Source organism: Alligator mississippiensis, chromosome 3 (genome assembly GCF_030867095.1).
Source record: "Alligator mississippiensis isolate rAllMis1 chromosome 3, rAllMis1, whole genome shotgun sequence".
In the NCBI taxonomy this organism is placed as follows: domain Eukaryota; kingdom Metazoa; phylum Chordata; order Crocodylia; family Alligatoridae; genus Alligator; species Alligator mississippiensis.
The window spans coordinates 19,314,777-19,326,874 of record NC_081826.1 but is presented as its reverse complement, the minus strand read 5'-3'; the positions used below and the strand labels follow the sequence as shown (position 1 = coordinate 19,326,874).

The 12,098-nt window shown below is 47.7% G+C and overlaps 1 protein-coding gene across 1 annotated transcript in view; it reads left to right on the top strand.

Annotated features, from left to right (window-relative positions):
• The first annotated feature begins 457 nt into the window (after positions 1-457).
• Positions 458-12,098, top strand: part of SQLE (squalene epoxidase) — a 29,068-nt gene continuing 17,427 nt past the window's right edge. The window contains exons 1-4 of the mRNA XM_006278145.4: positions 458-799; positions 4,408-4,660; positions 5,448-5,628; positions 10,627-10,723. Of these exons, the coding sequence (XP_006278207.2) occupies positions 551-799; positions 4,408-4,660; positions 5,448-5,628; positions 10,627-10,723 (780 nt within the window). The 5' untranslated portion in view covers positions 458-550. The remainder of the gene's footprint in view (positions 800-4,407; positions 4,661-5,447; positions 5,629-10,626; positions 10,724-12,098) is intronic.

Here is a 12,098-nt window from a genome sequence, read left to right as displayed (position 1 = left end):
CCAAGCTACCTGGGCCTCCCCTCAGCCCTCTGCTGCCCTGCCTAATGCCTTCTCCTTTTGCCCTGGGCTGGCAGAGGAACCGGGAGGTGCGAGGTCCCCAGGGATGCCCAGCTCCTCTCCCTCCGACACCTGGACGCCTCCGCTTTCTGTCCATCCTCCCTCGCCCCATAGTGCGCATGGGCAACTGGCTAGTTTCCACAACCTCCCCCCCTCCTTCGCTGTCGTCACATCGCACTAGGGCTCCTCAGCGCGCCCGGCCCCGCCCCACGCGCTCTGCCATTGGCTGGCGCGCCATAGCGCCATCTCGGCTTAGCAGCGCCGATTGGCCGCGCGCCGCTGGTTCCCGAGGCGCGCGGCGCAGGCGAGAGGGAGGCTGCAGCGTCTCATTAGCATACGCCCCGCCCCTCCTCCCGCCGTTGCCTAGCAGCGGGCGCGGCGCAGCATCCCGCCGGGCGGAGCGGGGCCGGGGGGCGGGAGATGCGCGCGTGCCGCCGCCGCCGCTCGGGCTGCGAGGCGCTGCCGGGAGTCGCTGGGCGCGCTGCGCGGGGCCATGTGGACCTTCCTGGGCATCGCCTCCTTCGTCTACGTCTACAAGAAGTGCGGGGACCTGCTGAGCGGCGCGCACAAGGAGCTGGCGCTGGCCGCGCTGCTCTTCCTCTCGCTCGGCTGGCTGCTGTCGTCCCGCTGCCGCAAGCGGCCCCGGGCCCTGCTCTCCGCCCTGCCCCTCGTCGGCTTCCTCTGGGACGGCTCCGGCGACAGCTCCAGCTCCCAGCCGCCCGGCCGCCCCCGGGCCCCGCAGGTACGTGCCTCGCGGGCGGGCGGGCCTCGCTGGGTCCCGGGGCATCCCTCCCTACACCTGATCGGTCCAGGGCCACCCCCTCCCGAGACCCGGGACACCCCTACACCCAGGGCACCCCCTTCTTGGTCCCAGGAAACCCTCTCGCAGGACCCAGGGCTCCCCTCCCTAGACCCAGGGCACCCCTTCCTGGTCCCAGGGCTCCCCTCCCTAGACCTGGGGCACTTCTCCTTGGTGCTGGGGCATCTCTCCCTGGACCCAGGACACCCCTCCCTAGACGTGGGGCACCCCTCCCTCCTCCCGGGACACCCTCCCTCGATGTGGGACACCCCACCTTGGCCCCAGGGAGCCCCTCCCCGCTGCCCCTCTGCTGCTGCTAACCCTTCGTTTTTCACTTTTTTTTTTTTTTTGACTATGGAAAAATGATAGTGCTCTTCTTTTCTGGTGAGACTGTTTCAGTTGCTGAATTGGTCTGATGAAGACTGCCCTTAGCCAGGACAGCGCTATTGTCCAACCTGATTTATGTTCCTCTTAATATCCTGGGTGGTATAGTCGTCATAGTCTCTGTCAATGTGGCAACATGTTACTCGGTAATGCAGGTTCCCGGTTCCTTCCTGAGTAGTCATTTTACTGATGCCGTCAAGGTTTTGCTGGTGTAAGCACTGCAGAGACGTGCCTAGCGTACAACCATGGCAAAGTATGTTGGATTTCTTTCTGCCTAATGTGACCGGCAAAACCACTGCTTAAATTCTGGCATGCAGAGTCTTTGTGACTGGGATTGATAAAAGAAGCAGGAAAAAATGTTGGAATTCAGGTAGCGGCCGTATTTTCAGCAGTTAGAAAAGGGATGTGCAGGTTTGATAAGGGAGGTAAAGAGATAATATAAATGAGAAAGAATCTCCTCTCTTGGGCTCCTTGTCGCTTCCCTTCTTGTTTAAGGTGTCCTGGAGAAGCGACAGAGAGTGCAGGTAGAGTGCCCTTAGCCTACACTGAATCAGACACGCAGACGCTTTCCTGAGCCACAGCCTTTGCTGTATTGCAGGTGCTATGTGGAGAAGTGATTATCAGGAAGGAGTTATAACCTGTGAGACTTTACGGGGGCAAATGAGTTATAACCCTGCTTACAGTTAAGGTTGTCTAATGCTTATCAGGATACGATTTTTGCTTTGTCAGTTTGACAAACTTGTATAAGCCAACATTTCCCTGCTGGGCACAGAGAGGGGAGAAGGGGAGCCTGAAGGGGTGCTGGGGGGGGGGGGGGGGGTCGGAAATCTGTTTTAGGATTAAAGATTCACACAGCTGGAAGGATTTCATCTAGTCCAGCCCTCTGCTTAAAGCAACAGTAGCCTCGTCTAAGTCACCCCAGATATAACATTTGGTTTATCTTTACTTATTTTTGTGGCAGAGATCCCACCCCATCTAGAGTGATCTCTCGCAGTGTTTGCCCACCCTTATAACGATAAAGTTCTTAAGATCTGACCTAAATATTTATTTTTGCAATTTAAGTGCATTATTTAGTGTCCTTTTACTGTGAAATGCAGAATATCTGTATATGAAGACTGTTGCCAAATCATCCTTAGGTTTCTCTTGTCCAAACTAAATCATCTCAGTTTTCCCAACCTGTCATTAAATAATGTTTTCTAGATCTCTTGTCATTATTGTTGCTCCTTTGGATTCTCTTCAGTTTGTCCCTGTCTTCCTTGAAGTGCGGCGCCCAAACCTACTTTGGCTGAGGTCTCACTAATGCTTCACAGATGAGACGAATCATTTCATATCGGGGTGGGCAGTTCTTTGGGCTGGGAAGTCTTGTAGAGCTGCTGAGGGCGGCATACACCAAAGTGATGGTGTTTACAACAGCTGTACTTAAAAATCACCACACAATTTCCCACACGCAAAATTACCATATTTCCACAGCGATTTCCACACACCTACTAAATCACCAGTTTTCCACAGTGTCACTGTATTGCCACACACACGTCTACAAAACAGGTCCCAAATCCCCATTTTTCCACAGAAAAATCACCATATTGCCGAACGACCACACGCAATTACCATTTTTCCACAGAAGAATCATGTTTCCAGAAGGGTCCCAAGTGGCCACACACAACGGCAGGTTTTCCCCACACACAATCGCCATGCGCCCACATGCGTTTCCACACAAAGCTCCAAGGCATGGCGCACAGCCGCATTTCCACACAGCGTGCCCCCTGACACGACTACTGCGACCCCCCTTGTCTGCTAACACCTGGTGCCAGGTCCTGCCCGTGTCCTCCTCTGCACTGCCACTGCCCTGATGTGCACCACACCGTGCTGCCTTGCTACATGGCAAGGCCAGATGGTGCCAGGCTGTGCGGGGCTCCCTGGGAGGGAGTGATGAATCTGTGTGGGCACAGGGCAGGCAGCATGGAGCAGCATCCTGTTGGCACCAGCTCTGCAGAGGAGCAGCCTGTGTCCACCTGCTGCTCAGCCATGACCCTCGGCACTTGGGATGGCTCGGGGTAGAAAGCGGATAGGGGCTGCAGGTGACAGGGGTGCCACTCATCTTCCTGCAGGACGTTTCTGGGCTGCTTTGTGCCAAGCCAGACCTCTCCTTCTGCATGTACAGTGGTTTGGGGCCCATGTGCTCCACTCCCACCACTGCAGAGGGCTGCACCCAATGCCTCTCCTTGCCATTGCAGGGGGCTGCTGCAGACCACATCTGGAGCGGTGCTTCCCTCCAGTGGGCAAGGGCTGGCATGGCAGCCAGAGGGGCTACACACAGCAGTGGTTCTCTGTCTGTTTGGAGTCTAACAAACATGATATAGGTCTAACCAAAATTTGCCTGTGGGCTGGATAGAATTAGTTGGTGGACCAAGTACAGCCCGTGGGCCATATTTTGCCGACCCCTATTTTATGTGCCTTCCATGCTGTGCTCCTGTTAGGATATAACTGAATACGGAGTTTGCTTTTATGCAACCATGTTCCACTATTGATTCAATAGGTTGCAATCCACAGTAAGCCCCAGGTCCGTTCCTGTAGTATTGCAACTCAGCTAGTCTTCCCCCATTTTGTGTTTGTGCCTTTGATTGTTCCTCCCTCAGTGCAGTACTTCACACTTGTCTGTACTGAATTTCATCCTGTTTATTTCTGACCTTTTTTCCAATTAAGGTCCTTTGGGCAGCTAGGACTTGAAATTGGGCAGGGATGAGGCCCTGATGTGAGGATTTTGCTTGCTGCAGCTCCTATAAAGATTTGCCCAGTTTGGGCCTCCTAAAACTCTCCCTTCTGACCAATGATGTCACATCAGCAGAGAGCCTAATGTGCCCTGCAACTCCCTTCACACAAGCCCTTCCTGGCGAGCTTAGCGCACACTATACAGGCATGTCTCTTACTATTCTGAAGTCGTGTCATTGAATATCAGTGACAGATGTCATCTTACTCAGTAGCTATGTCTTGCTGGGTTAGGAGAGTGGGGACTCGTACCTGCCTGGGATGGACAAAACTGATTAAGAAGAGATGGTTCACATTAATTCCATTTCATTTTTCTCGTATATTGCTATTGGTAATAAATACAAATAAAAAAAATACTGGATAAATCATTTACATTTTTGCTGGCCTTAATTTCTCCATAGGGTAAAAGAGGAGTAAACTTCTTGGAACCAGTTCTAACAGAAGCTACTGCAAATATGACATTAGTGTCTCAAAATGAGCCAGAAGTTATCATCGTTGGTTCAGGTGTACTTGGTTCTGCTTTGGCTGCAGTTTTGTCAAGAGATGGAAGAAAGGTGACGGTAATAGAGAGGGATTTGAAGGAACCTGACAGGATAGTTGGAGAATTGTTACAACCAGGGGGCTATAATGCTCTTATGGACCTGGGTCTTGAAGGTAAGTACACTTTAAAGTACAGTGAAATCTGGTTATTAGTCACTGAGATAACTCATCACTATAGTCTGTTAATTTGTGTACTGAATCTGAGATTCCCATTGATTTGTATTCAAAACACTTTCTAATTTGTCACTTGTAAAGTGTAGTCATTTTTGAACGTATGCACATACTAAATCATAATGGACTTTTCTTTGGATAAGTAGTTTAAGGCATGTCAAGCCACTCTGAATATTTTACTGTACAGATTTTGTGTTTATAGAGGTATTTGACAAGGACAAAACCCATTGGAAGACATACTTACAAAATATATCCAGTAGGTAGGGACCTACCTAATTTGTGGGGGCTGCCCCCCAATTTCATAGGCAGAATGTGGACCTGGGCAGCCATTTCATGGGTGCCCTCCTGTGCCTGGGATTGGCCAAGGGGCCACAGTGGTCCTGCCCCTTGCCACTGATTGGCTGCCAGGGCTGTCCATTGTGCAGCCCCACCCTTCACCGATTGGTGGAGGGCTGAGGGCAGCAGCCATCTACTCAGGAGCTCTAGCGCTCAATAAGATTTTTTTTTTCTTTCCATGGATTGTGCAGGCAAAACCAGTACCTATGGGAATATATGGACTGCAATGGATTGCTTTTATGTTTACAAACCAACCATTTTGAAAGTGTTCCCTTTTGTTGAATGTGCACTGAAGACATAAACATTTGAAATAGTGTCTAATTTTTACACAGCAATCCATGTCTTTTTCACTGTTCTTTAGGTTTTCACTAACTTACTGGGATCTAATTTGCAGATACGGTGGAAGGTCTTGATGCTTATGTAGTACATGGTTACATAATTCATGATCGAGAGAGTAAAACGGAGGTTGAAATTCCTTATCCAAAGTCAACAGATGGTCAGGTGCAAAGTGGAAGAGCATTTCATCATGGGCGGTTCATCATGGCTCTCCGAAAGGCAGCCCTGGCAGAACCCAAGTAAGGAAGTTTAAAAGTTAATGAATTTAGATTGCCACTTTTGGGTACTGATCCTGCATTATGATGCTGCATGGCTTCCTGCAGTCCATCCTGCTGCTGCAGAGATTGATAGAATCTCTGGGGATGCTTCATGGTATAATGATCACATCTGCATAATTCTGAAGCCATGTAAAGGCAGCAAAACTACTGCAACTTTAACTCTGCCTGATTCAAGGTCAAAGTGAGGGGGATTTCACTAACTTGTATTGCTATAGGATCATGCAAATATAGCAGTTGATGTGTGTTCCCGAGTGGTAGGTCCCCTCCTTTTATCCTCGAATCATAGAGCCTTTTTCGCCACAGTCTTTACAGGCAAGGTCAGCTCCCAGACTACTGCACCTGGCAGCATAGTTTGGGGATGAGGTGAACAACCAGCAGTGGCAAAAAAACAGGTCAGAGACTATTTAGAAAAGATAGACATATAAGTCCATGGGGCTGGATGGGATGTACCCCAGGGTGCAGAGGGAGTTGGCTGATGTGATTGCAGAGCCACTGGCCATCGTCTTTGAAAAACTCATGGTGATTGGGAGGGGTCCCGGATGATTGGAAAAGGGAAAACATAGTGCCCATATTTAAGAAAGGGAAAAAGGAGGATCCAGAGAACTATAGACCAGTCAGCTTCACCTCAGTCCCTGGAAAAATCATTGAGCAGATCCTCAAGGAATCCATTTCTAAGCACTTGGAGGAGAAAAAGTTGATTAGGAACAGTCAGCATGGATTCACCAAGGGCAAGTCATGCCTGAGAAACCTGATTGCCTTCTATGATGAGATGACAGGCTCTGTGGATATGGGAAGACCGGTGGATGTGGTGTACCTTTATTTTAGCAAGGCTTTTGATATGGTCTCCCACAACATTATCTCAGACAAGCTAAGAAACTATGGGGTAAATGAATGGATTGAGGGGGTAGAAAAGTGGCTGGAGCATCAGGCTGAGAGGGTAGTAATCAGTGGCTCAATGTCTAGTTGGCAGCCAGTATCAAGTGGAGTTCCCCAGAGTTGGTCCTGGGACCAGTTTTGTTCTAAGTCTTTATCAGTGACCTGGAAGATAGCATAGAGTGCACCCTAAGCAAATCTGCAGATGACATCAAGCTGTAGCTTGGTGCGTAGTAGATATGCTGGAGGGTAGGGCTAGGATTCAGAGTGACTTAGACAAATTGAAGGACTGAGCCAAAAGGAATCTCCCAGGAAAACTGCAGAGTCCTGCACTTAGGACAGAACAATCCCATGCACTGATACAGGCTGGGGGCTGACTGATTGGGCAGCAGTTCTGTAGAAAAGGACCTGGGACAATAAGTGGAATCTGAGCCAATAGTGTGCCCTTGTTGCCAAGAAGGCTAATGGCATACTGGGTTGTATTGGTAGGCATGTTGCCAGTAGGTCAACAGAAGTGATTCTTCCCCTCTATTCAGCACTGGTGAGGCCACATCTGGAGTCCTGTGTTCAGTTTTGGGCCCCCCACTACAGCAAGTATGTGGACAAATTGGAAAGAGTCCAGCAGAGGGCAACAAAAAATGGTTAGGGGACTGGGGCATGACTTCTGAGGAAAGACTGAGGGAACTGGGATTAGTCTACAGAAGAGAAGACAGAGGGGGGATTTAGTAGCAGCGCTCAACTACCTGAAGGGAGGTTCAAAAAAGGAAGGAGTGAGACTGTTCTTACAGATGATAAAATAAGGAGCAGTGGTCTCAAGTTGCAGCAAGGGAAGCTTAGGTTTGATATTAGCGAAAATTCTCTCACTGGGAGGGAAGTAAAACACTGGAACAGGTTACCCAGCGAGGTGGTGGAATCTCCATCCTTGGAGGTTTTCAAGACCCAGCTGGACAAAGCTTTGGCTGGGATAATCTAGTTGGGGATGGTCCTGCTTTGAGCAGGGGGTTGGACTAGATGACCTCCTAAGGTCCCTTCCAAACCTGATTTTCAGTGATTCTATGAAGTTGCTCCATCTGCAGAGTGGAACTGTGTAGATACAGAGTAGATCATCCTGATGTATAACCAGAATAATAATGAATTTTTATTTGCTTCAGCATGCATACTTTTTCCTTTTATGGATATTTATAATATGTGGAAACATTACCTAATAGCCTATTAAAAGGAGGATTAGTAAGAATATGTAATTAATAGTGCATTAGTCTTTGGAACAATTAAGACATGAATTTCTGGGAATATGTACTTCAGGTATTGGGCAGGAACAAGATAATGGACCACATAAGAAGTAACCCAAGCATCAGGGCTTGATTCTCCCGTTGTGTCCTTTATATTTTTGATAACTGGTTATAAACCATTGGTGCAAATGGAGAATTCTGATTTGATATGCTGCTCTGACAAGTGTTTTTAGTTGTATGTTGCAGGTTTTCATAGACATTAGGGCTGGAAGGGACCTTGAAAGATCATTGAGTCCAGCCCCCTGTTCCAGGGGCAGGAAGTCAGCAGGGATCATAGGATCCAAGCAAGGTAAACTTCCAATTGCCTTTTGAAGGTGTTCAAAGCAGGTGCTTGAACCACCTCCAGCAGCAGTCTATTCCAAACCTTGGGGGCTCAGACAGTAAAGAAGTTCTTCCTTATGTCCAGCCTGAAACGGTCATGGAGGAGTTTGTGACCGTTCGACCTTGTCATCCCTTGGGGCGCTCTGGTGAATAGACGTTCCTCCAGGTCCTGGTGAGCACCACTAATAAACTTACAGGCAGCCCCTGAGCCTGCGCTTTTCCAGGCTGAAGAGTCCCATAGCTCTCAGCCTCTTGTCATAAGGTCTGTTTTCCTGACCTCTGATTATGCGCGTGGCTCTCCTCTGCACTCTCTCAAGCTTCTCCACATCCTTTTTGAATTGTGGAGCCCAAAACTGGACGCTGTGGCCTCACCAAGGCCCAGTACAATGGGAGAATGACATCCTGGGATTTGCTTGAGAAGCATCTATGGATGCAAGCCAGTCATAGAATCATAGAAGTAGGGTCGGAAGGGACCTTGTAGATCTTCAAGTCCGACCCCCTGCATGGGCAGGAGGAAAACTGGGCTCAAATGACCCCAGTCAGGTAGGCCTCAAGCCTCTTCTTAAAGACCCCCAGGGTAAGAGCCAGCACCACTTCCCTTGGAAGTTGGTTCCAGATCCTAGCTGCCCTAACTGTGAAGTAGTTCTTACGGATGTCTAATCTAAACCTACTCTCCAACAACTTGTGGCCGTTATTCCTTGTTATCCCGGGGGTGATAGGGGAAACAAGGTCTTCCCCAAACCCTTCTGGTCCCCCCTAGTGAGTTTATAGACGGTCACCAGGTCCCCCCTCAGCCTTCTCTTGTGAAGGCTGAACAGGTTCAGGTCCCGTAGCCTCTCATTGTAGGGTCTGCCCTGCTGTCCCTGGATCATGTGGGTGGCCCTCCTCTGGACCCATTCAATGTTGTCCACATCCCTCCTGAAGTGGGGTGCCCAGAACTGGACACAGTACTCCAGCTGTGGCCTGACCAGTGTCGCGTAGAGGGGGAGGAGCACCTCCTTGGCCCTGCTTGAGATGCACCTGTAGATGCACGATAGGGTCCGGTTAGCCTTGCCGACCGTGACCTCGCATTGTTGGCCCATGTTCATCAATAATGACTCCAAGATCCCTTTCTGCCTCCGTGCTCTCAAGAAGGGAGTTTCCCATCTTCTAAGTATGCTGCCGGTTACTATTGCCCAAGTGCAGCACCCTGCACTTGTCTGTATTGAAACGCATCCTGTTTTTGTTAGCCCACCCTTGCAACCTATCCACGTCTTTCTGCAGTCTTTCCTTCCCTACTAGCATGCACACCTCTCCCCAAATTTTGGTATCATCAGCAAATTTGAACAGGTTGCTTTTCACCCCATCGTCCAAATCGCTGATAAAGAAATTGAACGGTGCGGGCCCAAGGACCAAGCCCTGGGGGACTCCGCTGCCCACTTCTCCCCAGGTCGAATATGACCCGTCCACCACCACCCTCTGAGTACGAGGTTGTAACATCTCTGGGCCCTTCCTTCCTGAAGGCTCCTTCCCCTTCGGTTGCTGGCAGGGAACTGAACTGCCTGGTCCCAGCCCTAGGGTTTATATGGGCTTCGGGCCCTGCCTCTTCCAGCCAGCTAACCAGGTGCAGGTACGACCAGTTCTCTCATTAGCCAGTTGTCATGGCAACCTGCATCTGGGCTCTTACCTGGCTCTTTGTGTCCCCCCCCCGCTGGCAATCTCTGCTCTAAGAGGAGCAGGCAGCTCAGTGCCCTGTGACATACACATACCCCCGGTTGACGACTCCATGCCATAGAGTCTTCCTCTCTGAATTTTCAAAACAGTAATAAGGAGTAGGCAAGCATGTTTTTATGTGTCCCATTTTACCCAGTGGTTTACAGATTAGGCCATTCACTTGGGAACTGAGACACACTATGACACACTATGACATCCCAACTCTTCCTGATTTAGAATGATGTGGATCCAGGTCTTTCACGTCTCTTGGAAGTACCCTAATCGCTAGGCTTTTGGTATTCTTAGGTGAGCCTTTTTAATTTCATCCTGTTGAAGCTGTTAATGCTCTGTATTAATTATCAGACATTCATGAGGTGAGGATGGAGAGGTTGACTGTTCAGCTCAGTGGTCAGGGAGAGTTATGATCAAGTTCCTGCTCATATGAACATCTTATTTATACAAAAGTGGAACAGCTTCAACAAGAGAGAATGTGAGGAGGTCTGGCCTGAGAGCCAGTTAGTTCAGCCATTGTGTTTAGGACACTTTCCAAAGGTGTGAGAGATCTAGGTTCATGGACCTGTTTAAAGTGCTGCACTAAATCTAATGATTAATGCTCTGGTATTTAACATAACTTCCAGACAAGCTCTGGACACACATGAGTAAATGCATGCGTTTTGTTTGCAGAATGGGATCATAAACAAACTGTGTTGCTATATCTGTTTGAAAATTAGGCCCTGTGAGTCTTTTTCTTTTCTGTTATTTGTAATGTTGTGGTTTATTCCAGCACCCATTTCATTGAAGGGACTGTATTGCAATTACTTGAGGAAGATGATTGCGTGATGGGTGTTCAGTACAAGGATAAAGAAACCGGAGATACTAAGGTGAGATTGCAGATTTCACCGTTCCGTGGTGTATCGTAGTCACAGATACAACACTTAAGAAGTGGCCATTTCAGAATGCTGATGCATAATTTCCTAAATCATTAGGAAAATAAAGGAGATTTTAGTAAAGAGAGGTAGTGTTACCTTATGGATGGAGTGCAAGCCTGTGATTTTGGGCAAGTTACTTCATTATCTGTGTGCTGATTTCTTTTTTCTCCCATACTTAAGTGTACATTTGTAAAATGTACAGCAGTATAGAGTAGTATGTTGCATTAAGAAATTTGCACAATTTGTTTAGGTGGAAAAATAACTAATTTCAGTCACTATAGAAAGTTGGAAGTTTCCTTGGATTTTTCCAGGTCCATCCCCTTAAAAAGATTGCAGTTTTAGTATCAGAAGATCTATTTGTTTTCTGATCGTATTGTACATTCAGATGACAGGATTGATTTTTGTGCTTTACAGATTTGGTGGTTTTGCAGTTCTGTGCCCTTGCAGCTTGGTGGGCTTGGGAGAGCTGGGGAAGCTGGTTTTATTCTGTAACCTCTTAGAAGTCACTCTGCTTACAACAAAGATGTTTTTTGACTAGTTTTCCCATATCCTAAGGGAGATTGGTATCCATCCTTTTGGCCTGCTCAGAAACAGCGCTAAAGTGACTGAATCCCACTTCCTCTGTGGAAGGGAGACCTTTGCACAGAGAATCCTCATCTAGGCATAGATGTGGAGTCATATTAGACATTCATATCCAGTAAACAAAATACTGTCCAGCAGCATTCATGAAATATGACCTTTGGTTTTCCTCATTCTTTATAGCCTGGAATCTGAAAAAGTAAATTAAACTTTAGCTCAGGAACTTAATGTATGACATATAATGACAAGGGATTAGAGTCTGTCATGAGCTAATAGCTACTAAATTAAAATAAATGACAAGGTAAAAAGCATATGCTTGTTTCTCAAGGAAGGAAACATTTATTTTTAAACAGTTTATCATAATGGCCTTATTTTATTATGGAAAGTAATTATTTTAGGTGGAGTTGGTTCAAGGTATGATGATGCAGTAGAATGTCACGTAATATACTTTGTAATGGTGTACTGAATCTGCTTCATCTTATTAAAGAACAGCTAATTTAAAGTGCAAGGTTTTAGTGTACCTTTAATCTGAGCAAATCAGTTTACTCCTTGTCTATACTTCTAACTCTCATTAAGGAATCTTTACTTGCTTAGAAGCAAGCATCCTTTTGCAATTTTTCTACTTCTTTTATTAAAGACTTAGTTCATTTCAAGCATTACTCATTAGTGTCCCTTAAAGAAGAAAAAATTTAATCAGTTTGCTACTGTGACTTATTTTTAAAAAATGGGAAGGAATAAAGAGAAGATG